The 27,697-nt window shown below is 49.7% G+C and overlaps 1 protein-coding gene across 5 annotated transcripts in view; it reads right to left on the bottom strand.

Moving 5' to 3' along the window:
- CCDC88B (coiled-coil domain containing 88B) overlaps positions 1 to 27,697 on the bottom strand; it is a 95,364-nt gene that overhangs the window by 36,582 nt on the left and 31,085 nt on the right. For 3 of the 5 annotated variants that reach the window (XM_073658498.1, XM_073658497.1, XM_073658499.1), the window contains exons 2-8: positions 15,979 to 16,100; positions 15,420 to 15,489; positions 13,462 to 13,531; positions 13,318 to 13,376; positions 11,025 to 11,108; positions 10,779 to 10,919; positions 9,885 to 10,042 (exon numbers count right to left, since the gene is read on the bottom strand). In XM_073658498.1, the coding sequence (XP_073514599.1) occupies positions 9,885 to 10,042; positions 10,779 to 10,919; positions 11,025 to 11,108; positions 13,318 to 13,376; positions 13,462 to 13,531; positions 15,420 to 15,489; positions 15,979 to 16,100 (704 nt within the window). Of the gene's footprint in view, positions 1 to 1,241; positions 1,261 to 8,517; positions 8,756 to 9,884; positions 10,043 to 10,778; positions 10,920 to 11,024; positions 11,109 to 13,317; positions 13,377 to 13,461; positions 13,532 to 15,419; positions 15,490 to 15,978; positions 16,101 to 27,697 lie in introns of those variants that run through there. The other 2 variants (XM_073658500.1, XM_073658501.1) reach the window with 2 other exon arrangements.

The raw sequence follows: 27,697 nt of genomic DNA on the forward strand, positions 1-27,697 counted from the left end.
AACGCCGCTCCGTCTGCATCCTCCCTGGGATCCATTTGCTATGGAGCTACACTCGCCCCCTGGGCCGTGGGGCACTCGGAACCGGGCTTCTGCGCAATGATGGGGGTAGTAGTGGCAACCCGATCCTTGGGCTCAGGGTGGCCAGACCAGTGGCAGTCTTCTATATGTTTTAGGTCAATGTCCGACTATGCCACCCGTGAATTGCGGTCAGGGTGAACCGCCGCTGCGGGGCAGACCGCTGAGGCTGGTGTTGTGGGTGCAGCAGAGAATAGTATAACTCCCCACGGGAGGAGTGTAGCCTCAGGGCAGTGAGCGTAGATGGTGGAGGTTGTGGTGCAGGGCGTCCCAGTACCGTTAGTGCTGGCGCGGTAAGAAACGCAGAGACAACGTGTTGCAGTCCAGGGTCTTTTACTCACAATTGATAATCCAAGTCAGTAATGACTGCCCAAGCCGTGCTGCGTCCACCAGGTGAGGAGCTCGGTCAACCCCCAGGCAATTCAGGAGTATGGTACAGGACTCCCTTCTATCCTTTCTCTGGCTCATGCCCCACCAGTGACCAAACTTCTGTCCAGCTGCCGCGGATCTACGCGGGTAAACGTGGGCCCCGTTTCCTGCTATCCTGTATGGTGCCTTCCTAGCAGGTTTGGCGGGGGGTCGCACCAATAGATGATCACGACCTCCGGTCTTTGGCTGAGGGATAATTTACCTCCACCAACTTGGGAATCCGGTACCCTTATTCTGCCTGACCCTTCACCCGTTATCTCGTGGGTTCTTAGGGTCCCTTCTTCCTTCTTGTTTCTGAGCCTTTCTACTCCTCTGTCTCTTCTCCTTCTTTCCTGTTCCTTCTTCTCCAGGCCTATTTCTCCTTCCTTCCTCCTCTCAGGCCCCGGCCTTTTCTCTAGGCCTGCCTTCTGAGCAGAGCTCCTATAGAGCCTCTGCTCCCTGTCACTTCTCCACTAAACTTCTCTCAGAACTAAGATGGTGCCCGCCTTATATACCTCCTCCTCTGTGTGTGAGCTCAGGTGACCAGCACCCAATGAGCTCCTACCTATGCTCAGAACCCAACCCCTATCTGCTCCTACACCACTGGGTTTTCCTCCCCCCTCCCCACTCCAGCCAGGGACATAGTCAGATGTGCCTGCATAACTATATAAATGGGAGCACCGTAGAGCTGTCCCCCGGAAATGGGGTGTGTGTGGTGTATGCAGCTAACTGAGCCCTGGTCCACACTCCATCCTTACCTGGGAGTGGAATATCACACCTCTGGTTGAGGTGCAATACCCCTGTAGCAACCGAACCCTCGGGGCGCTACATTCCCCCCCTGGTAAACCACAGCACGTCCTCGGGCTGGAAAAGAGCAAAAACATTTGATTTACAAGACATGCAAAACTTTTTCAATAACTTTTTACATCTAGAAAACGACCGACATTATTCAATTCCCTTTATGGGAAACATTTTTCTCTTTTTCAATACTTCTCTTTTACTAGACTTTATAAAACATTTTGAATACTACCGGAACTCTTTTTTCAGACATTATATAAAGCATTTTTACTATCTTTTAGCAGCATACAAAACTTCTCATATAAAACGTTTTAGTAAATTCTCTTCTTCACTGGCCACTGTGCAGCTTGCGACCAGGTGTCCATCTTCCTATTAAGTGCAAAACTTCAAACTTGAGGGACACTTCGTCCAGAGGTAGATGCTGCAGTTCTTTTATAAAACCAGTAGGGGGCGCTTTAAGAAGCGCAACTATTTACAGGGACGGCCGTTCTCAGTCCTCGGCCAGTTTGGGAAGGGGATGGCTGCTCTCAGTCCTCAGCCAGGTCAGGGAAAAGGGGTAACTTCACACAGTTAACAGTCCCATAACAGTCCCAACGGGGACCACACTCAAATTTGAAACAGTCCCACATACCCTGTCGGGTAACTATACACAATGGTATGCTACTGTTCACTGGTAGCGATACCCTCCATCCGCGCCTTCTTCCTCCTCATCATATTCTTCAGACCCGTCCGGGTCCTCTGGATAACCGGGTTCGGCGAGCTGGCTGTACAGGTCAGTCCCAAGGGGTGGTGGCTTCGGGACCGGTGGCGCACGCGGTTGGGAGGCGCCTGGGGAGATCAGGCCTAGCGACCGGGCCTGGAGAGGGCCGCTGTTGATGACGCCCGGGATCGGCGGCTCCACCAGGGGGCCCAGGAGCAGGCTGACGCTGGCAGCGTCCGGGACAGGGAGACTCCTCTTACCTGCTCCCGCGAATGCTCCTGTGTCACGCGTCTTCTCCTGGCGCTGGACGGGGCCCGCGACGGCTGGGGCACTGCCGATGCTGGGCAGCTTAGTCTGCTGCCGGTCCGCCATCTTGCCCTCCATTCCTGATGTCTTCCTCCCCCCCGGTTAACCGTGGCCTACCTTCCGGCGATCCTCTTCTGTAGGCCGCGGCTCCGCTGGCGATGGTCTGCGTTGAGGACCTGGCGTCGCGCGCTGCTGACGTCAGTGCTTGCTGGGCTCTTTCCAGGAACTTGTGCGGCGTCAGTGCGTGGGGCGGGGCTTCGGGCGCTTTTGACGTCCACGCCCCTCTTTTTCCCGCGCGGCGTCCCGAAGATGGCATCCGATGGCGGGAAAATGGCTGAAGATGGCGGGAAATGGCTCCGAATGGCGGGAAACTTCACTCAGGTAAGTATAAAGTATTTTTCAGGCACGCAATACCCGTTTGTGGCGGGTTGGTCACAATCCTGCCGACTACGCCAGAAAGCTGACTCGCCCCCTGGGCCGTGGGGCACTCGGAACCGGGCTTCTGCGCAATGATGGGGGTAGTAGTGGCAACCCGATCCCGTGGCTCAGGGTGGTCAGACCAGTGGCAGTCTTCTATATGTTTTAGGTCAATGTCCGACTACGCAACCCGTGGATTGCGGTCAGGGTGAACCGCCGCTGCGGGGCAGACCGCTGAGGCTGGTGTTGTGGGTGCAGCAGAGAATAGTATAACTCCCCACGGGAGGAGTGTAGCCTCAGGGCAGTGAGCGTAGATGGTGGGGGTTGTGGTGCAGGGCGTCCCAGTACCGTTAGTGCTGGCGCGGTAAGAAACGCAGAGACAACGTGTTGCAGTCCAGGGTCTTTTACTCACATTTGATATCCAAGTCACTTCCGCCGGTAATGACTGCCCAAGCCGTGCTGCGTCCACCAGGTGAGGGGCTCGGTCAACCCCCAGGCAATTCAGGAGTATGGTACAGGACTCCCTTCTGTCCTCTCTCTGGCTCGTGCCCCACCAGTGACCAAACTTCTGTCCAGCTGCCGCGGATCTACGCGGGTAAACGTGGACCCCGTTTCCCGCTATCCTGTATGGTGCCTTCCTAGCAGGTCTGGCGGGGGGTCGCACCAATAGATGATCACGACCTCCGGTCTTTGGCTGAGGGGTAATTTACCTCCACCAACTTGGGAATCCGGTACCCTTATTCTGCCTGACCCTCAGGGGTAGATTAAGAGTAGCAAGGGCCCCGGGCAGTTTAGAAGGCGCGGGCCCCCCCCCAACACACCTGATTTATCACGTGACATGTCACATGATCCCCTGTAATAGATCATGTGATAGTTCACGTGAAACTAATTTGGCACAATATTAATTATAATATTTTTTTTAGGCTGTGTGCCCACTATTCGTTTTTTAACCGTTTCCGCAGCGGCAATTCCGCTGCAGAAACGCTTAAAAAACGCTTGGTAGAAGGTCTGCCATGTCCCCCAGTGATAATCCGCATATGCTGTGCACATGCTGCGGAAATTTCCGCTGCGGAAAAATCCGCAGCATTACCAATTATTTTGCGGAAGCGCGGCGTTTTCGCAGCCATTGACTTGCATTAGAACGCATGGAATCCGCATCCCTGCATCTGTAGATGCGGAATCCATGCGTTTCAATGTGCGGATGGTACCCGGGTGCGGAGGACAGGAGACTCTCCTCCGGACCTGGGTACCATAGAACCTGTAAAAAAAGAATAAAATAAAAAATAAATATTATACTTACCTTCTGATGGCCCCCGATGTCTTTATCCGATGCGTCCTGGCTTGCCGGCAGCTCGCGATGGTCTGAAAAGAACCTGCCGTGACGTCATTTAGTCATGTGATGGGTCACGCGACCGTTGACGTCGGCAGGCCATCAGAAGGTAAGTATATATTTTTTACCATTCTTATTCTTTTTTTTTAACTATTAACTTGGTCACACTGCTATAAATCCATGCCGGTTGCATGGATTTATATAGTGTGACCAAGTTGTCAAGCACTTTCCAAGTGATGCTAAAATCACTTGGAAAGCGCTTGTCAACCCGCATGCGGAAATGCAAGTGAAGAACGCTTCACATCCGCATGTCCCTGACAGGAAAACGCATGTACAATCCGCATGTAAAATCCGCATGTACAATTCCGCATACGTTTGTTCTGCCAGGGAGATGCAGAAACGCTCAAAAAAAATCCGGAACATTTCTGCATCGTGGGCACATAGCTTTACATCAATTGTAAGACTCAATGTTGAGCACACGTAGCCATCTATACACAGCGGGAGGCTGCACGTAGCCAACTATACACAGCGGGAGGCCGCACGTAGCCAACTATACACAGCGGGAGGCCGCATGTAGCCAACTATACACAACGGGAGGCTGCACGTAGCCAACTATACACAGCGGGAGGCCGCACGGCGCCCCCCCAGAGACAGCAGGAGGCCGCACGGTGCCATCTATACTCAGCAGGAGGCCACACGTAGCCATCTATACACAGCAGGAGGCCGCACGGCGCCATCTGTACACAGCGGGAGGCAGCACGGCGCCCCCCCCAGAGACAGCAGGAGGCCGCACGGCGCCATCTATACTCAGCAGGAGGCCGCACGTAGCCATCTATACATAGCAGGAGGCCGTACGGTGCCATCTATACACAGCGGGAGGCCGCACGGCGCCCCCCCCAGAGACAGCAGGAGGCCGCACGGCGCCATCTATACTCAGCAGGAGGCCGCACGTAGCCATCTATACACAGCAGGAGGCCGCACGGCGCCATCTATACACAGCAGGAGGCTGCACGGCGCCATCTATACACAGCAGGAGGCCGCACGGCACCATCTATACACAGCAGGGGGCCGCACGGCACCATCTATACACAGCAGGAGGCCGCACGGCGCCATCTATACACAGCAGCAGGCCGCACGGCGTCATCTATACACAGCAGGGGGCCGCACGGCGCCATCTATACACAGCAGAGGGCCGCATGGCGCCATCTATACACAGCAGAGGGCCGCACGGCGCCATCTATACACAGCAGGGGGCCGCACAGCGCCATCTATACAAAGCGGGAGGCCGCACGGCGCCATCTAATCACAGCGGGAGGCCGCACGGCGCCCCCCCAGAGACAGCAGGAGGCCGCACGGCGCCAACTACACTGTGTTCCAAATTATTATGCAAATAATATTTTCTCAGATTTTCCCAAATTACCTATATGAATTGCAGTCATTGTAATTTTCCAGTCAAATAACTATTAGAGTACAATTGAAAGGTTTTTGTACAAACTGCCTATGATAATAGTATATTTTTAAAAAAAATAAAAAACACTCAAAATGCATGTTCCAAATTATTATGCACAGCAGAGTTTTCAACCTTTTCATTTTAATACAGAACAAAAAAATGGTCATTTTTGAAATTATAAACATTAGCAGGTTATTACAAACTGAAATCAAACAGTTTTCAACTCAAAACTTTATTCTAGGTGATGTAACATTTGCACATAGGACCCCTTGTTCGAAAGGAGCTTCTGAACTCTCTCGTCCATTGAATTTGTCAGGTTTTGGATGGTTTCTGCTTTAATTGTTTTGCATGAGGACAGAATACCCTCCCAGAGCTGTTGCTTAGATGTGAACTGCCTCCCGCCATCATAGACACTCCTTTTGATGATGCTCCAGAGGTTCTCAATGGGGTTGAGGTCAGGGGAGCATGGGGGCCACACAATAAGTTTGTCCCCTTTTATGCCCATATCAGCCAGAGATGCAGATGTGTTATGTTATGTTATGTGTTTAAAACAATTAAAGCAGAAACCATCCAAAACCTGACGAATTCAATGGACAAGAGAGTTCAGAAGCTCCTTTCGAACAAGGGGTCCTATGTGCAAATGTAACATCACCTAGAATAAAGTTTTGAGTTGAAAACTGTTTGATTTCAGTTTGTAATAACCTGCTAATGCTTATAATTTCAAAAATGACCATTTTTTTGTTCTTTATTAAAATGAAAAGGTTGAAAACTCTGCTGTGCATAATAATTTGGAACATGCATTTTGAGTGCAGTTTGAGTTTTATTTTTTAAAAAATCTACTGTTATCATAGGCAGTTTGTACAAAAACCTTTCAATTGTACTCTAATAATTATTTGACTGGAAAATTACAATGACTGCAATTCATATAGGTAATTTGGGAAAATCTGAGAAAATATTATTTGCATAATAATTTGGAACACAGTGTATACTCAGCAGGAGGCCGCACGCAGTCACGCATGCAGTCACACACACACACACAAACATATACAGACATATACATACATGCATAAACACATTTGAAACACAAAAATACATATAAACAGACATCACACAATGATATCTGCCCACACACACACACACACACACACACATACACACACAGATTCACCATCCCCTGGCTCCATTCCTCCTGCCTGCTCTGACTTCTCCGTTGTAGCAGTGCAGGCCGGGCGCGCACTGCGTGACGTCACAGCTAGGAGACACGCCCGCGCACAGGGCCGTACGGCGCCATCTATACTCAGCAGGAGTCCGCACGTAGCCAGCTATACACAGCAGGAGGCCGCACGGCACCATCTATACACAGCGGGAGGCCGCACGGCGCCCCCCCCAGAGACAGCAGGAGGCCGCACGGCGCCATCTATACTCAGCAGGAGGCCGCACGTAGCCATCTATACACAGCAGGAGGCCACACGGCTCCATCTATACACAGCAGGAGGCCGCACGGCACCATCTATACACAGCAGGAGGCCGCACGGCACCATCTATACACAGCAGGAGGTTGCAAGGCACCATCTATACTCAGCAGGAGGCCACACGTAGCCATCTATACACAGCAGGAGGCCGCACGGCGCCATCTATACACAGCGGGAGGCCGCACGGCGCCCCCCCCAGAGACAGCAGGAGGCCGCACGGTGCCATCTATACTCAGCAGGAGGCCGCACAGCGCCATCTATACACAGCAGGGGGCCGCTCAGCGCCATCTATACACAGCAGGGGGCCGCACGGCACCATCTATACACAGCAGGGGGGCGCACGGCGCCATCTATACACAGCAGGGGGCCTCACGGCACCATCTATACACAGCAGAGGGCCGCACGGCGCCATCTATACAAAGCGGGAGGCTGCACGGCGCCATCTATACACAGAGGGAGGCCGAACGCCCCCCCCAGAGACAGCAGGAGGCCGCACGGCACCAACTATACTCAGCAGGAGGCCGCACGCAGTCGCACATGCAGTCACACACACAAACATATACAGACATATACATACACGCATAAACACATTTGAAACACAAAAATACATATAAACAGACATCACACAATGATATCTGCCTACACACACACACACACACACACACACACACACACACATACATAGACATAGACTCACCATTCCCCGGCTCTATTCCTCCTGCCTGCTCTGACTTCTCCGTTGCAGCAGTGCAGGCCGGGCGCGCACTGCGTGACGTCACAGCTAGGAGACACGGCTGCGCACAGGGAAGTGTCTCCTAGCAGTGACGCGGCCGGGCCAGCACAGGGAAGTTAACTGCTGCAGTGCTGGCCCGGCCGATGAAGAAGTAGCGGCGGCCGCTGCTGGGTGAGCGGTCCCGCCACTGCTACCGGTATGTGCCGCGGCGGCCCGCACATATAATGAGGGCAATCCGGCATTAGACACCCCGCCCGGAGCCGCGGGCCCCTTGCAGCCCCGGGGCCCCGGGCGGTAGCCCGGATTGCCCTCATTATAATCCGCCTATGCTGACCCTTCACCCGTTATCTCGTGGGTTCTTAGGGTCCCTTCTTCCTTCTTGTTTCTGAGCCTTTCTACTCCTCTGTCTCTTCTCCTTCTTTCCTGTTCCTTCTTCTCCAGGCCTACTTCCCCTTCCTTCCTCCTCTCAGGCCCCGGCCTTTTCTCTAGGCCTGCCTTCTGAGCAGAGCTCTTACAGAGCTTCTGCTCCCTGTCACTTCTCCACTGAACTTCTCTCAGAACTAAGATGGTGCCCGCCTTATATACCTCCTCCTCTGTGTGTGAGCTCAGGTGACCAGCACCCAATGAGCTCCTACCTATGCTCAGAACCCAACCCCTATCTGCTCCTACACCACTGGGTTTTCCTCCCCCCTCCCCACTCCAGCCAGGGACATAGTCAGATGTGCCTGCATAACTATATAAATGGGAGCACCGTAGAGCTGTCCCCCGGAAATGGGGTGTGTGTGGTGTATGCAGCTAACTGAGCCCTGGTCCACACTCCATCCTTACCTGGGAGTGGAATATCACACCTCTGGTTGAGGTGCAATACCCCTGTAGCAACCGAACCCTCAGGGCGCTACACACTCTTAAGCTCCGGGCCTTCTTGATCATGGTCCTTGACCGGGCTGAGACCTTCATTATCTGCAACGTGCCCCTCGACCCCAAGGCTAAGGTACGAGGGCCGTGTCCCCATCAGCTGCAGGTCCACACAGGATCCACGTTCAGCGTGAGAGATCACATCAAAGAACTAAGAGCAAAGACCAGGACAGAATGACTGACCACTAGCCAAAATACTCAAAAAGGACCTAGAGCCAAAATGGCAATCTATTAAATATGGATTATTAAGTGTCACTAAAATGTGAGTCCATCCTCACCCACTAAATGGTTCCCCCTATCTTTTGGTTCCCCAGTCTACCTGTAACCAGGAAGGCAGCACCTAGTGCATTCTAGCCCCCTCTGGTGGAGAAATGTGGTGTTGGATGAAAAGGAAGGGTCCTGACCATCACGCTGTTCTTACCTCAGAGGAGGAACACTACACTCCATTAGAGAAGTGCAGCATCCCTGTGGCGGTCGAACCCTCAGGGGCGCCACACCTTGCACTGAGGAGATGCTTTCGTAGGGCCACTCTGCTATAAAGGCCAGACTGGTGGTGGGCTGCAGTGATAGTGGACTTTGTAGAACTTTCTCCCATCTCCCTACTGCATCTCTGGAGCTCAGCCACAGTGATCTTGGGGTTCTTTTTTACTTACCAAGGCTCTTCTCCCACGATTGCTCAGTTTGGCTGGATGGCCAGGTCTAGGAAGACTTTTGGTGGTCCCAAACTTCTTCCATTTAAGGATTATGGAGGCCACTGTGCTCTTAGGAACCTTGGGTACTGCAGAAATTCTTTTGTAACCTTGGCCAGATCTGTGCCTTGCCACAATTCTGTCTCTGAGCTCCTTGGGCAGTTCCTTTGAGCTCATGATTCTCATTTGGTTTGACATGCACTGTGAGCTGTGAGGTCTTATATAGACAGGTATGTGCCTTTCCAAATCAAGTCCTATCAGTTTAATTAAACACAGCTGGACTGACTCTAATAAAGGAGTAGAACCGTCTCAAGGAGGATCACAAGGAAATGGACAGCATGTGACTTAAATATGAGTGTATGAGCAAAGGTTCTGAATACTTATGACCATGTGATATTTCAGTTTTTCTTTTTTAATACATTTGCAAAAATTTCTACATTTGTTTTTTTTCAGTCAAGATGGGGTGCAGAGTGTACTTTAATGAGAAAAAAATGAACTTTTTAGAATTTACCAAATGGCTGCAATGAAACAAAGAGTGAAACATTTAAAGGGGTCTAAATACTTTCCGTACACACTGTACGTATGACTTACAGCTCTTGCCGTACACGACGTAGCTTGCTCTGTAGATCAGCAATGCGTAGAGAGTGATTCTGCCAAGCATTCGGGTCAGAAATCACATTTTTCGACATTGTTTGAGCCCTGGAATCAGTCGGTCTCAAATGTTTTTCACATCGGATGATTGACAGCCGCTGTAAAGAAATGAGAAAAGTTTGCTACTGAGAATTCACAACAGATATAAAGACCTAAGGATCCCAACCCATACGTTTCCACTTATCCACAACTTGTCTGCAATTAAAGGGGCTTTGGGGACTTTTTTTTACTTAAATGCATGTACTGATTAATAATTTTTGTATTTGGGTTTCATTAAAAAATTTGCACCATTTGGCTTATAAAGGCTCTTTGGTTCCCTGCACATTCAACTTTAATGTGATCTATGGTTATAAATCAGCTGAGAAAGATACAAACAAAATTCTGTCATTGCGAGCTTACTGACAGATTCTCAGTTAACTAAATCTGCAGCCAGCAATAGACAATGACACATAGAGGCTATAGAAGGCAAATGGTGCAAAAGTTTTATTGCAAGCCATCTGCAGAATTTATTTTTAACCCCGTTTATATGCAAATAGGGGAAAAAAAAATCCTGAAAGGACCACAACCCCTTTACGGGGTCAGTCAGACAGCCATTTAAATCAGACTGCAGTGCACCGACTAGCTGGCGCTCTCCCGACCTGAGCGTAACAGCTGCATAGAAATACATGAAGCTGTTATGCTCGGGTGGGTACAGCCGCCGGCCAGTCCGTGTACTACATTCTGGTTCCACTCCAATTTATACGGCCGTCTGACTGCGCCATAACCCCCACTTTAAGGAGCCTTACAACATGACTAATGATGTTAGCCAGGCCATGTACAGAATGACATTCTTACCTCCAGAGTGTCGTCTCTCTGCTTCAGGATGTCCTTCATGTGAGCACATAACATGTGCACCAAATCTTCCAGGTCAGAATGGGAGAGCTGGCACAACTCTGACCCTGGTAGAGAGAATATTTTCCCTGAGTCTTGGGTCATCTTTTAAAGAGAGTACAAAGGACTGTCAGCAGAGACTGAGCAAAGAAACAAGTAAGACAAAGAGGAGGAAGACAGAGGGTGCTCTAAGATGGTCCGCCGGCTCACCTCCTGAATCTTTCCCGCCAACTCGCTTTGGAAATCGAGACTTAGACTACGAATTCCACCAATTATTTCTTCACGACCCTCTCCCTGTAAAGAGACACCATGGGAAGAATGGAGGGGACTTTATTGGAACTCTTAATATAATTTCATAAATTCACTTACATATTAAATTAAGGTTGTCTGAACCCACTGATTTCAACAACATTGGATGACCCTCTGATCTGCATGGGGGGCCACCTGACTCTCATCCTGCAGATGACGTCGGACTGATAAAGATTGAAGTACGGCTGAACCAAGTATGCATATCTCTGGGGGTGGTAGGGAGACATGGCTGCTGGCTGAACAAATATTTAGCTGACAGCTATCTAAGGTCTATGGGCACCATTAGGGTATGTGAGCATGTTTGTTTGTTTTTCCAGGTGGATCTGCTCTGAAAGTCGCCTGAAAAGGCACCTAGAAAACGCTCCAAAAAAATAAACACATGCAATTCTATGTAAAAACGTTGTTTCAGGTTTCCAAAGACGCCAAGCGACTAAAATAAGTGACCTGACCGTTGTTCAGGGGTTTTCTGCTCTGAAGATGCTCTATACTTTACAATGTAAGTCAATGGAAAGGTGCAACAGACTTTGATTGTTGGACTTTGATTGTTGGACTTTTGACTGTTGGACTTTGATTGTTGGATTTTTGATTGTTGGACTTTGATTATTGGACTTTGATTGTTGGACTTTTGATTGTTGGACTTTTGATTGTTGGACTTTGATTGTTGGACTTTTGATTGTTGGACTTTTGATTGTTGGACTTTTGATTGTTGGACTTTTGATTGTTGGACTTTGGTTGTTGGACTTTGATTGTGGACTTTGGTTTTTCTTGAAAAACTGTTTCTTTATTGTTGAATTGAGTTTAAACAAAAAATATCCAAAAAATGAATTAAAAAAGACACAACAAAAATGCTGGAAAAACACAAAAAAACCCCCAAAAACTACTGGTCAAAAATCCACTCAGGAAACAACAAAAGAAAAAGCTAAAAAATGATGCTTCGGGGGAAAAAAGAAAAACACCTGCGTTTCCTGAAGCTCTTTTCTCTTGAAAAACCCAGAGTTCCTCCGCCAAAGAAAGATGTGGAGTGCACATACCTATAGGATGCATTTAAACAATTGTCCAACTTTTGACTGTTGGACTCTGATTGTTGGACTTTGATTATTGGACTTTTGATTGTTAGACTTTGATTGTTGGACTTTTGATTGTTGGACTTTGATTGTTGGACTTTTGATTGTTGGACTTTTGATTGTTGGACTTTTGATTGTTGGACTTTTGATTGTTGGACTTTTGATTGTTGGACTTTGATTGTTAGACTTTTGATTGTTGGACTTTTGATTGTTGGACTTTTGATTGTTGGACTTTTGATTGTTAGACTTTGATTGTTGGACTTTTGATTGTTGGACTTTGGTTGTTGGACTTTGGTTGTTGGACTTTGGTTGTTGGACTTTTGATTGTTGGACTTTTGATTGTTGGACTTTGGTTGTTGGACTTTGATTGTTGGAACTTTGATTGTTGGACTTTGATTGTTGGACTTTGATTGTTGGACTTTTGACTGTTGGACTTTTGACTGTTGGACTTTGATTATTGGACTTTTGATTGTTGGACTTTTGATTGTTGAACTTTGGTTGTTGGACTTTGGTTGCTGGACTTTGATTGTTGGAGTTTAAACAAAAAATATCCAAAGAATGAATTAAAAAAGACACAACAAAAATGCTGGAAAAACACAAAAAAAACCCCCCAAAAACTACTGGTCAAAAATCCACTCAGGAAACAACAAAAGAAAAAGCTAAAAAATGATGCTTCGGGGGAAAAAAGAAAAACACCTGCGTTTCCTGAAGCTCTTTTCTCTTGAAAAACCCAGAGTTCCTCCGCCAAAGAAAGATGTGGAGTGCACATACCTATAGGATGCATTTAAACAATAAGACATGATGTGCGACGTAGTGCCGTCTGATCGTTAGTCCGGGGAGCTTGGATATGTACCATATGTATCACAGTGATGCCGCTGTGTGATAGACTTGTCGTATCTTGCTAGTTATATATCTTCCTCTTATTTGCGCCACTTCCTATTTGACTTACTTTAATGGTGCTCGCCAATAATAAATTTGACTCAAATCACAAAATAAGTCGAAAATAAGGAAAGTAACGAGAGCCATTATTTTTAAACAAAACATTAATAAATGTTCCAAAAAAAAAATTCTTGTAGCTGAATTTTGGTTCCAATTATGCCAGAAATGGCGCAGCGACCCTGGTCAATTACCTGAACAGCAGCTCCAAGCATCAGTGATATTATCTTCACCATTTCTTGCAGCGAAGCATCTAAATAAGCAGATGTTACATATAGAACAATTAGTAATTTGTAGATATATTTCCTATGTTCTGGCACTGGTGGGTGCAGGCTGACCTGAGACTGGGTCCTGAGAGATCAGATGTGTGTCTGGGAGTGACATCAGGATCAATTGCTGCAGTTCATCCTGGAACAGATGATAATATACTCATTTTATTTCTTGGTCGTGTACATCACTGCTATGAGAGTGTGATATTGCAGTATGTAAGAGGAGTACACAGATTTCACACATAGCATTTGCAATTGTTCATCTCACCCAATAGATGGCGCCCACAGTGCCCCATGATACAGCGACAGTGGATACCACTATAATGGTGCCAGTCACAGGCTGGCTATACCAATGTAAGCCACGGTGCATGCAATCAACCCCCATAAGTGACACCTCCCCTTAGTTGTTTTGTCCTCCTCTAGTCAAGAGTAAGATCTTATTCAGACCTCCATTTTTAACATATGAGTTCTGTCCGAGTTTTCCTTAGATAGAAAACATACCCAGTATAACCTGGGGCTGTCCATATAGTAAGCAAAAGTCAGAATGAGACTTAGGGCCGGGTTCACACGTAACATAACTGCTGGGGTTTTTTTTGCTGCTTTTTATCTGCATGTTTTCTGCACCAAACTACACAATGAAAATCTTTTGTGTATTGTGAGGTTTTTTTTATACGCTTTTCCCTTTATTTGATGCATTTTTGGTGCAAATTTGAAACAGCGTTTCTAAAGGGGTTGTCTGGGACTTTAACATTGATGGCCTATCCTTAGGATAGGTCATCAATCTCTGAACGGTGGTGGGGGTGCAACCCCAGGCACCCCCACTGATCTGCTGTTCCCGGTGTTGGCAGTGACCGCAACTGCTCAGTTACAGCTCCATTTACTAGTGTCGCTGTCGGGTACTGCACATCCGCCCCCTATTGATTTGAATATAGAGTTGACGGAGCTGTAGTTAGCTGTTAAGGCCGCCACCGACACCGGGAACAGCTGATCAGCAGGGAGTGCTGGATGTCGCACCCCCACCGTTCAGACATTGATGACCTATCCCAAAGATAGGCCATAAATATTAAAGTCCCAGACAACTCCTTTAATGCTTTTTTTTATCATTACAGAAAAGCTTTGATTCTGCACTTAAACATGTGTAACACCTGCAGTGGGAGCTATGTGTACAGAGACTACTTCAGCTGGGAATAAGCAGACATTTACATCAGCAGACATTAATGTTTTTGCTGCACTATCCTGGAGTACAACTCTCAGCAGTCTTTGCTCCTGGAAGCGGAGGGGTAGACGAGAAAGAGACTGATTGGCTGGGCAAGTTGGAGAAGAAGGGAAGAGCCAGCTGGGCATGAGATGTTTGTGACGCTCCATGGCAGACTAGTGAGAGTCTGACATTGGAGAGATGGGAACAGAGACACAAAGTGAGTGCTGACAGCTCAGCAGCTCAGTGTGTGAGGAAGGAGGATAATCCTGGAGTTGAACCACATCTGCAGACCAGCCTGGTTACCAGGAGATGTCCACCACCGCCTTGTCGAACTCAGAGGAGGATCCTGCGATCCATTCCCTGTGTCCCAGACATTTGGATCCTGCAGCCCCAAGCTGGATCTCTGTATGACCCCAAACGTGCTACAGCAAGGCGTGAGTAGCTACTGCTGGCACATGTGGTTTCACTGCTGAGGAGTTTATAACAGACACCCTGCTCACGGACGTGGCTTAAAGGGGTGTTACAAATGCAATTTTGTATTTACTTATTTTTTCCAAGCTCCCCGTAGAAGCCTGTAGGGAAGAATACGCCAAAAAACACACAGTTCAGTAGTGTCTTTAAAGGCACAGTGGGGCATGAGTTTTCATGAAATCACATCCACTTTGCTTGAATAGCTAAACACAGACTTTCTGCACAATAAATCCCGCAGTATTTACGCTACATGTGAACATGGCTTAGGAAGGCTCAAATTTTTTTTTTCCAAAAACTTGCCCAGCTCTGTGCACTACTAATCACCTTTATGTTTATTTTTTTGCATTAATCACATTACCTGGTAATAAGATCGCAGTCTCATTTTCAGGCCATGGAGATCTACATTCCCATGATACGGTCGGGAGTCACTAATTAAGAGACAGTTATAATTACTAACAATACAGTACAACATTTCTGTCTCAGTGGCACAGTGCAATATGTAGCGGCTGCACCAAATTCACATAGAAATAAAGGATCATTCACCAGAATAAAAGCGGGCAGGTTTTGCTCTTATTATATTCCCACTGCACCATTTTTTTTCAATTCTGCCATATGGTTCCTGAGTATGGACCTTTTTATTTAGTGCTAATTTTTCTAGTCTTTAATAAGAGGGCGTGGCTAACAGGATCCTCAGGGGCGTGTCTTTAGGCTGCTCTCCATTGTTACCCTGTGAGCTACGCCCCCTTGGAACGACCATAAAATTTGCACTAAAGATAAAGGTGGATTTAACAAAAAAAAACTAAAAGGGATAAAATAAAAGCAGAAAATGGCCACTTTTAACCTATTTACAGGTCCCCTTTAAGCCGAATTTTTGCATTTTACTCTGAAGATAAAAACATCACAGCCGCTCCTCTTACATAAAACTCATGATGTAGTGCAGAGCGCATCCTGTAGTCAGCTGCAGGTACTCTCTCAGGGGATCCTTCATAGGAGATAGTGGTCCACAGTCAAAGTCCCGAGACTGCTCAAAGGTTCGGATCTGAGGATTGTGAAAAATATAAAATGACAATAAATAATAATAAATTATAATAATAACAAAAATAACAAATTTACATTACTAAAGGGTTTATTCTAAGAAAACAAAAATAAAACAGCAGCAGAAAATAATGTTCTAATATAGAAAAAACACTGTACTCATCTGTTAAATCCTTGTTAAATCCTCCACCAATACAAACTCCAGAGATCCCTGACAATCTCTGTTTATATTTCTGAGCAAAGTTCTTTTCATTCATTGTTGTTTTTTGCTCCAAATTTTTCAAAATGGTTCATGAATTTTACACAGAGTCAAAAATGGTCTTTCTTCTTCTCTATGACCTGTTTTGCACTTCTTTTTTTAGAGCAAAGATGTCACACATTTGCAAAATGGTTGCGCCAAAATAACTATACATAAAACATAAATCACTCCAGGGGATAACGTGACTATTTTTTAAAATGTTGCAATTGATAAAACAGCCGATAACGTCTGGAAACTCCAAACTCTGCTCACAAGGCAGAACATAAGAAAAAAACAGGTGAACACTAGTGATGAGAGAGCACTAAAATGCTCGGGTGCTCGTTGCTCGGGTCGAGCAAATTGGAATACTCGGGTGCTTGACCCGAGCAACGAGCCCAATGTAAGTCTATGGGAAACTCGAGCATTTTTCAGGCGGCTCACCCCCGGCGGTCTGCAGAGGGCCTAAAAATTTCCTAAATCGATGAGAACAGTGCTCAAATGACATGGGAACAGCATGGGGAAGACCCCTGGAAGCATTTCTGACTCCCAGATCACTGCTGTTAGTAACGTGGTCAGAGTATTACACCACTTTTACGGACTCACAATAAAACATACAAAAATTAAACCAAAATGGATTTTCCTGGGAAATATGTTAAGGAACATCCTTTCCAGGGTAATGACTTGTATATAAGGCAAAATAAATAACCAAAAACAAAAAAACTCCTCCACAACTTGGGCTATGTTCACACGTAGCGTTTTTGCACTTTTGAATTGCTTTCAACCAAGACAAATGCATTCACCAGGAAATGTAATTTTAACATTTTACAACCTTATCTGGCCATGTGGTGTGTGACACATCATCAGACACATGCATACAGTGCTGAAAAGACATGGGAACAGCATGGGGAAGACTTCTGGAAGCATCTCTGACTCCCAGGTCACTGCCTAAAAGTGTGCCCATCATAAGTGATCCTTGGCGCATGCGAAGATGCCTCCCGCCATGCACCTGTCGTTGCAGACTTGCAACAATCACCGTCCACGTCCTTGTCCCACTGCAGCGTTCAGCTGTCCCTACCCCATTCCTTGGAATGCAAGCGCAAGTATGCAGCCAGCCACCCACCCACAGGCTGCAATACTATACTGCCAAATTTTTGACAGCTGCTTGCACTTGAAATGTGGCCTTTTAGGCTCGTGGAGGCGGAAGCTTTTCACAACCTCATCCCGGTGACGGCCGGGTGTCCATACTCGGCCCCCAGCCGCCACTATATTTCTCCGGTATCGCCTCCACATTCCACAAGCATGGGTCCCACAACATTACCCGTACCCTCCCCAGTGCACTTACTGGGAAGGACCGCCTAACCACAAACACGTGGACAGGTGAATGTGGCCAGGGACGGTACGGAGCCAGTCCACAACTTTTTTTGCTGACAGTTGTATTTAGCTTGGTGAAAGGACTGGCATAGAGGGAAACCCTATCTACCCTGCGTGTAATTTCTCCCAGGACGTCCAGTAATTGAGCTTGTTGCAGAAGCAATGGCAGCCCGTCCAACATCAACTCCCACTTGTCGGTGGTGCTTTGACACACACACATCTTTCTTTGCGCATTTAATTTCTTTAATACAGAGTTGGACAATGGCCTGATCTGTAATGCGGTTTGAGAAATAATATGCATAAGCATGGCCGATCCACATTAAAAAAGCAGCCATAGAGTGTCCGGGAACCTTCCCCCACACTTTTCTTAGCCAGGGCTGCTTGTCGGCAGGGCTGGACGGGCTCACCAGAGAACTGGAGACTCCTCCGGCGAGCCCTGGCTTATCCTTCAGGAGAGTTCATAGTGCCGAGGTGAGGCCATGAAGATGATAGAGGCCACCATCTGCTTAGTTTTCTGTTACTTGGAATGCAAGTGCAAGTATACAGCCAGCCACCCATCCACCCACAGGCCGCAACACTAAAACTGCCAGACTTCTGGGCAGCTCTTTGCACTTGAAATATGGCCTTTTAAGCTCGTGGAGGCGGAAGCTTTTCACAACCTAATGCCGGCGGCGGCCGGGTGTCCATACTCGGTCCCCAGCCGCCACTATATTTCCCGGTATCGCCTCCGCCTTCCACAAGCACGGGTCCCACAACATTACCTGTGCCCTCCCCAGTGCACTTACTGGGAAGCACCACCTAACCACAAACACGTGGACAGGTGAATGTGGCCAGGGACGGTACGGAGCCAGTCCACAACTTTTTTTGCTGAGAGTTGTATTTAGCTCAGTGAAAGGACTGGCATAGAGGGAAACCGTATCTACCCTGCGTGTCATTTCTCCCAGGAAGTCCTCTAAAGCTGCTTGCACTTGAAATGTGGCCTGAACCTTACTGCTGGTACTTTTCTGTGGGAATTTGCTTGCCTCCTACCAGCCTGGAATATTTCCAGTAAACTATGGTACAATGCCATGGTATTAGCACTGCCCCCAGTACCAGTAGCAAAGCCATCCCCAATTTCCTTCTCAGGAATTTTATTTGGTAGACTGAGTGGCTGCCCAAATACATTTTCTCACAAAGGAGCTGAAGATAGAGTGGCAGTAGATGCAAGTTTCTCCAGCTTGTTAGATATTAGAGGGTGAACGGCAGCACATTGGATCAGTGGTTAGCACTTGAAGCCTTGCAGCACTGGGATCCTGGGTTCAAATCCCAGCAAGGACAACATCTGCAAGGACTTTGTATATTCTCCCTGTGTTTGTGTGTGTTTCCTCCTCAGTAAAAAAGCAGTCATAGAGTGTCCGGGAACCTTCCCACATACTTTTCTTAGCCAGGACTGCTTCTCGGCTGGGTTGGACGGTCCCAGCAGAGAATCCTCTGGTGTGCCTTGGCTTCTACCTCAGGAGAGTTCATGATAGAGCTAACTTTGCAGCTGCTATGGGGCTCTTGAGCGGGGGAGAAAGGTTAGTCCTCAGAATCCAATCCTCTGGTGGGCACAATGTTTTTCAATCTGAAACAGCTTCTCAGTGGGAGTTGTATTTCACCACAGCCATATTCTTTAGCTTGGTGAAAGGACTGGCATAGAGGGAAACTGTATCTACCCCGGCTGTCATTTCTCCGTCACCAGGTTCCGCCCATTGTCACACACGACCATGCCTTGCTGTATGTTCAGCGGTGAGAGCCACAGATCAGGCTGCTGTGTTACAGCTTTCAACAACTCTGCAGCGCTGGGCGGTTTGTCAATTAAGCATGCTATCTTCAGCACAGCCTGTTGCTGCTTGGCCAAGGCAGTGCTGCAGTGCTGTTAGCTTGTGACTGATGTGATCATTTCGGAGATGGAGGAGGATGTGCATGAGCTGAACAATGTGATTACATTGAGGTTAAATTGGTGACGCTGTTTTTTATACTAAAGAAAGATCCTATTGTTTTGGGTTTTTTTACGTTATTTTTTAAGACAAATGCATTCACCGGGAAATGTCATTTTAACATTTTACAACCTTATCTGGCAATGTGGTGTGTGACACATCATCAGACACAACCTTTTTTATTTATGATGGAGGGACTCTGAAAGTCATAAAGCCTATTTTTACAGGGACATCAGACGGCCCTGACTATTCTTAAAAGGCCAGCAGTCGCCCTAGCTATTGTTAGAGAGCCATCAGAGGGCTATGCTTTGTTGTTCCCATTATTAACAAGTGGGTCTCCTATACTGTTATTGCATATCCAGTGACTGCAAGGGCTGCCAAAAATTTGGACGCAACCGAATACCACGTTGAAGAGACATAGAGGAGGGTCTCAGTAAAAAAAATGTTCCCATTATAAAGGAGCGGGTCTCCTATAGTGGTAATGCCCATGCTATGACTGCAAGGGCTGCCAAAATTTAGGAAAAACCCCACTAAGAATTTAAAGACACACGGAGCAGGGCCACAGTAACAAGGTACAACATGTTCCCATTAGAAAGGAGAGGGTCTGCTATACAGTTATAGGGTAGGCAGTGAGTCCAATGGCTGACCAATTTTAGGAAAAACCCCACTAAGAATTTAAAGACACACGGAGCAGGGCCACAGTAACAAGGTACGACATGTTCCCATTAGAAAGGAGAGGGTCTGCTATACAGTTATAGGGTATGCAGTGAGTCCAACGGCTGACAATTTTAGGAAAAAACCCCACTACGAATTTAGAGACACACAGAACAGGGCCACAGTAACAAGGTACGACATGTTCCCATTAGAAAGGAGAGGGTCTGCTATACAGTTATAGGGTATGCAATGAGTCCAACGGCTGACCAATTTTAGGAAAAACCCCACTAAGAATTTAAAGACACACAGAGCAGGGCCACAGTAATGACAAATTCCCATTAGAAAGGAGAGAGTCTCCCATAGTGTTGGCCTATGCAGTGAATGCAAGGGCTGCCAAAAATTTGGAGGCACTTCAATGCCCCTTGAAAGAGACGTGGAGGAGGGTCTCATAAAAAAATGTTCCCATTAGAAAGGAGCGGGCCTCCTATACTTGTAATGCCCATGCACTAAGTGTATGGGCTGACAAACATTTACCCCTGGGGGGTATACATGAACATAGTGTATTAAAAAAAAATTTCACGGGCATCATAAACACCCTTTAAAAAAATTATGTGGGTGTTGCATCACGGACCACGGTCACCCTGGTGATATGGTGGAGGAGGATGAGGAGAAGGAGGAGGACACGAGCAAATAGACAAAATCAGGAAGCGTATACCCATGTGTAGGTGTGAAAAGGTGCATGGGAATACACCTCCCAAGAAAAGACACTGGATTTGAGTTTATGTTACGCTGCTATCATTCGGTGGTGTTGAGAATTCTGGCCCAATCCAGCCCTTGGTCATTTTTATAAGAGTCAGCCTGTCAGCATTTTCAGTTGACAGGCGGATGCGCTTATCAGTTATAATTCCACCAGCGGCACTAAAAACCCGCTCTGATAAAACGCTGGCGGCAGGGCAGGCCAGGACCTCCGAGGCATAGAGAGCCAGTTCATTCCATGTATCCAGCTTGGATACCCATAATTATAAGGCACAGAGGAATTACCTGTCCGCCTCAGGAATAAGAGATATAAAGTACTCCTTGTAGTGTGGGTCTAGAAGTGTCACCAACTAGTAATGACTGTCACTCAAAATTTTGAGAACGCAAGGGTCATGGGAAAGGCAGCATAACATAAACTCAGCCATGCGTGCCAGACTACTAACAGGCATGACTTCCGTGTCCTCACCAAGAGGATGACTGACCATGCTCTCCTCCTCCTCCTCCTCCTCTCTGTCCTCTGGCCATCCACGCTGAATAGACGGTATGACAGCTGTGCAGGTAGTACCGTCTATAGTGCATGAAACTAGCTCCTGTCCATCCTCCTCCTCCTCCTCTTCCTCATTGTCACCCAATCCACGTTGGGATGAGATGAGGCTTGGTTGTGTGTAATCACCCTGTATGGTTCCTGGCTCCATCTCATCATCCTCCGCCTGCAATGCATCCTCTTTGATTGTGAGCAGAGAGCATTTCAGAAGACAGAGAAGCGGATGGTGACGCTAATTATGGCATCATCGCCGCTCGCCATCTTGGTGGAGTCCTCAAAGTTTTGGAGGATGGTACTTATGTCTGACATCCATGTCCACTCCTGAGGTCTTATGTGTGGAGTCTGAACTGAATACAGACGGCCTTGTTGATGCTGGTACTCAACAACTGCCCTCTTCTGCTCACAAATCCTTCCCAACATCTGCAGTGTAGAGACACTACATCACACACCAGTCTGTGAGCCGGAAGCTGCAAACGCTGCTGAAACACTGCAAGGGCGGCGGAAGCTGTAGCTGACTTTCTAAAATGGGCACACAGGCGGCGTACTTTAACAAGCAGATCCGGCAGCTCCGGGTAGGATTTGAGAAACCGGTGAACCACGAGGTTAAGCACATGGGCCAGACATGGTACGTGTGTGAGCTCGCCTCACCTCAGAGCCGGCACCAGGTTCCGGCCATTGTCACGCACGACCATGCCTGGCTGTAGGTTCAGCGGTGTGAGCCACAGATCTCCCTGCTCTTTCAGAGCTGTCCACAACTCTTCAGCATTGTGCGGTTTTTCAGCCAAGCATATTAGCTTCAGCACAGCCTGTTGCCGCTTGGCCGAGGCAGTGCTGCAGTGCTTCCAGCTTGTGACTGATGTGGTCAAATCCGGAGATGGAGGCTGAAGAGGAGGAGGAGGCTGAGGAGGATATCAGGTGCCGGAGCTGTAGACCGTGGGGGCAACCCTGATTGATCTAGGGCCCGCAATCCTTGGCGTCGGGAGGACGTGTTCCGTCCCAAGGTCCGACTGGGTCCCTGCTTCCACTATGTTAACCTAGTGTGCCGTCAGCGAGATGTACCATCCCTGCCCACAAGCACTTGTCCACATGTCCGTGGTTAGGTGGACTTTACCGGTAACTGCGTTGTTGAGAGCACGGCTAATGTTTTGGGACAAGTGCTTGTGTAATGCGGGGATGGCACACCAGGAGAAATAGTGGCGGCTGGGGACCATCAGGTTGCGGAATGCTTCCGTCTCCACGAGCCTAAAAGGCAACATTTCGAGCGCAAGCTGTCGTGAAATGTGAGAATTTAGTAGTGTGGCCTGTGGGGCATATTTGCGCTTGCGTTCCAAGGACTAGGGTATGGACAACTGAACGCTGCGCTGGGACAAGGACATGGACATGCTTCCTGATGCTGCTACTTGAGAGTGTGCAACGACGGGTGCAGGGCAGGAGGCGTCTTCGCATGCACCATGGACAGGGGATTGGCTTGCATGTGTAGCACCCTGAGGATTCGGCTGCTACAGGGGTATTGCACCTCAACCCAGAGGTGTGATATTCCACTCCCGGGTAAGGATGGAGTGTGGAACTGAGCTCGGTAGGCTGCATGCACTACATACATCCCATTTCCGAGGAACAGGCCGACGGTACTCCCACTTAGAAATGTGCAGGTACGACCGAGTCTGTTCCTGGCTGGAGTGGGAGGGGGGTGGTACATCCCAAGTAGTGTAGGGGCAGATAGGGGGAGCAGCCTGGGTAAAGTTAGGAGCTCATTGGGTGCTGGTCACCTGAGCTCACACATAGAGGGTGTATATAAGGTGGGCACCAACTAAGAACAGGGTCAGATGCAGAGAACAAGTCAGTTGGAGACAGCAAGACATCTGCAGAGGAGCAGACAGCAAGCAGAGAGGAAGTCAGCCTGCAGCAAGAGAGAGACCCTGAGTGAGAGAGGAGCAGAGAAGGAGTACCCAGAGGGGAAAACAGAGAGGACCCAAGAACCCAAATTAAAGCACCGGGTGAGGAGTCGGCACAGGGTACCGGAACCCAAGCTGGTGGGGGCAGAAAACACACCCTAGCCAGAGACCGGAGACCGTGGGCAGCGTTTGTCACGGTCACCCATCACATCCACCCCGAAGGCACACCACATGAAGGGTCAGGGAACCCAAGGCCAAGGGTGTCCCAACAGAAGGCCCGAGGGAGCTGGACCTGGGTGGATCACTGGTGGGGGACGGCCAGAGAACGGGACAGAAGGAGAGCTCAGGGCCACGCTCCGGACTTGTTTGGGGGTTGGCTGGATCCAGGACCTGGTGGACGCAGCACGGCTCGGGTGGTCACTCGCAGCTGGAGTGACCAGTACAACATCTGCAGTAAGTAAACACCCTTAACTGCACAACCCGACTCTGTCTTCATTGCCGTCTGCACTGCACCACCACAACCCCCATCCTCTGCACCTGTCCCCCCTGAGGCTATACCCCTCCCGTTGGGGGTTATCCCACCAAGCTGCGCACCCACCATCAGCCTCAGCGGACCCTGCTGCAGCGGCGGCCACAGTGACCGCATCACAACGGGTGGCGTAGTCGACACAAAAGAACTCTTAATAACATCTGTAGGACTGCCACATAACACTGAGCTTGACGCCCTGGGCACGGGCCGGGTCACAGCCGCTCGGAGACTACAACCCCCCATCTGATCCGGTGCCGGGTATTCCCCTCAAAAAGGAATATGTCCCAGGGGGCGCGTCAACTTTGGCGTAGTCGGCAGGATTACGTGCCCGCAACACCCGGGTACTGCGTGCCTGAAGAAAAGTGCAAGTTTACCTCAGAAAGAAGTCTCCCGCCGGTTCCGGAGGGTCCACGCCATCGGACTCCATCACCAGTCGTTTCCCGCCGATTGTCCGCCATTTCCAGCTTGTTCCCGCCATCTGCAGAGTTTCCCGCCACTGGGCGACGCTTCCCGCCAAATCCGAAGATTTCCCGCCTTGGAAGAGCAGCGGACGCCATTATGGGCGTGCCAAAGGAGGGCAAGAGGCCGCCTCCCATCGTGGGCCAGGACAGAAAATGGCGCCAAAAGTGGAAACCGCCCCCACCAACAGAGACTGTGATGCTAGAGGTGTCTGTCAGCGTGAAAGAACTGCCCCTGGAGCTGACAGTCACCGAGTTGCCCCGGGACCGTCCTCGAAGTGGGAGGAGACGGAAGAAAAGAACGAAGATGGGTGCCGCCTGGAGCAGTCTGGAGCGAGCGCACCCGGAGGCAAGAAGTCTGGAGAGGAGTAGCAGAGAAGCTCACCCGGAGATGTCCAGAGAGCAGAGCAGCACCGGCCCGCTGGCCAGGAGCCTGCTGGAAGAAGAGCAGAGCAGCACCGACCCGTCGGTCAGGAGCCTGCTGGACACCACGACCCCACTAGGCCTAGTGGAGGTCCTTGCACAGCTCCCCCGAGACCGGGAGTGTGCACAGACTGCCCTGGAGGGCCTCGCACGGAGGATGGCCCGGGTACAGCGAGAGACATTGGCGGAGTGGAGCCGGGAGATGGCCCAGCAAACCAAGACCCGGAGCACGCCAGCCGAGATGAGGAAGCAGACCGCCTCTGAGGATGGCGCGGGAGGACCCAAGGCCGGAGACGGCGCCGAGGAGGGAGCCGAACGCATGGAGGCAGGTAAAGGGGACGTCTATACCCCAAGCCGTGACACCGCTTACCTGCCCCAGCTCCCCGTCGCAGAGCCCGAAAGTCCCCCTGCTGTGCCCGAAAACGCCATGTCACCGACGCAGACTAGGCCCCAACCGGAAGCCGCCGCCGCGACCCCTGTGACGTCACACGCCTCGACCCCGAGCGTGACCAAGCAGGAAGTACCACCAGCCTGGTCGCAGGGCCTAGAATTCCCGGGCGTCGCATCACCAACAGCGCCCCCTACCTCCGCGGAGCCTCCGGCCTGGTCGCAAGGCCAGGTAGCCCAGGGCGCCGCCGTATTAACGGTGCCCTTCACCTTCCAGGTGCCCCAGGCCTGGCCGCAAGGCCTGGGCAACCCGGGCGCCACCACCACCGCGCCCGCACCCGTAAAACCAAGGGTGCCGCGTCTGGGAGAGGACTTGTTTGCCCAGCACACGTGGCCGGACGGGCAGCCTTTCATCTGGCCCCAGAAGTATTACGAATTGGAGCACCAGAGGAGGGTTGGGACCATGTGTGCACCCCTGATTCCGGCTCCGAAGCCCGTAATAAGGATCTCGCCCCCGCTAGCGGAAGCGCAGTTTGAGTGGGACCCCACCGGAGAAGATCTAATGGGGTTCACTCAGGAAACCAGGGCAGCTGCAGCGGAGCGTGCTGAGTGCTGCCGCCAACAGCTCGAGGAGTTTGCGAGGGAGCGGAGAGAGAGGCGGGTCCGGGAACAACAGGCCCAAATAAGGAGCGCCGAGCAAAAGAGCCGGACCAGGAGGGACCCCCGTGCAGCGCATTGTCCCCGCACCATCGGGACAGTGATCAAGTTCAACCAGCAGCATGGGTGGGGCTTCATCAGAGACAACAACACCCCCGGCGACGTCTTTGTCACGCGCAGAGACGTGGAGTCCCATCTGCCGGAGGGGCACAGAGGTCGTGACCTCTACATCGGAGACGAGGTCACCTTTACCCGGCACAAGTGTGCCAAAGGACCTTACGCCCTCCACGTACACCGCCTGACGGAGGAGGAGTTGCGGTGCGAGGAGGAGGAGCAAGAGGACCCGGACGGGTCTGAAGTTACAACAAGTTACAAGCAAAGAGCAGGAGGAAGACGCCGTTGAGTGCGGCAGAGCAGTAGATGTAAATAGTTACCCGACCGGGTACCAAAGAAACTGTTGCTACATATATAGTCCCCGTTGGGACCAGCATGAGTGAACTATTTACCCGTTATTCCGTATCCATACCAGGCTGAGGACTGTGAGCAGCCATTCCCTTCCCTTTACCTGGCCGAGGACTGAGAGCGGCCAACTTCCCCTGTATATAGTTGCGCTTCCTAAAGCGCCCCCTACTGGTTTTATAGGAAAACCAGTTTTCCAGAGAGACTGTCGCACTTTACCCGGTCAAACGTTGCACAGTGACCGGAGGAGGAGCCAGAGGCGACGAGAAAGTTTTATATATATGATGTTTTATATATTTTATATGGTTATGAAAAAAAAAAAAAAAAAAATGTATGTTTTGGTGTTATTTATGTCTTACAGCCCGAGGACGTGCTGTGATTTACCAGGGGGGAATGTAGCACCCTGAGGATTCGGCTGCTACAGGGGTATTGCACCTCAACCCAGAGGTGTGATATTCCACTCCCGGGTAAGGATGGAGTGTGGAACTGAGCTCGGTAGGCTGCATGCACTACATACATCCCATTTCCGAGGAACAGGCCGACGGTACTCCCACTTAGAAATGTGCAGGTACGACCGAGTCTGTTCCTGGCTGGAGTGGGAGGGGGGTGGTACATCCCAAGTAGTGTAGGGGCAGATAGGGGGAGCAGCCTGGGTAAAGTTAGGAGCTCATTGGGTGCTGGTCACCTGAGCTCACACATAGAGGGTGTATATAAGGTGGGCACCAACTAAGAACAGGGTCAGATGCAGAGAACAAGTCAGTTGGAGACAGCAAGACATCTGCAGAGGAGCAGACAGCAAGCAGAGAGGAAGTCAGCCTGCAGCAAGAGAGAGACCCTGAGTGAGAGAGGAGCAGAGAAGGAGTACCCAGAGGGGAAAACAGAGAGGACCCAAGAACCCAAATTAAAGCACCGGGTGAGGAGTCGGCACAGGGTACCGGAACCCAAGCTGGTGGGGGCAGAAAACACACCCTAGCCAGAGACCGGAGACCGTGGGCAGCGTTTGTCACGGTCACCCATCACATCCACCCCGAAGGCACACCACATGAAGGGTCAGGGAACCCAAGGCCAAGGGTGTCCCAACAGAAGGCCCGAGGGAGCTGGACCTGGGTGGATCACTGGTGGGGGACGGCCAGAGAACGGGACAGAAGGAGAGCTCAGGGCCACGCTCCGGACTTGTTTGGGGGTTGGCTGGATCCAGGACCTGGTGGACGCAGCACGGCTCGGGTGGTCACTCGCAGCTGGAGTGACCAGTACAACATCTGCAGTAAGTAAACA

Source organism: Phyllobates terribilis, unplaced genomic scaffold, assembly GCF_046119375.1.
Source record: "Phyllobates terribilis strain yellow unplaced genomic scaffold, ASM4611937v1 Scaffold_13__5_contigs__length_258822181, whole genome shotgun sequence".
Taxonomy (NCBI): domain Eukaryota; kingdom Metazoa; phylum Chordata; class Amphibia; order Anura; family Dendrobatidae; genus Phyllobates; species Phyllobates terribilis.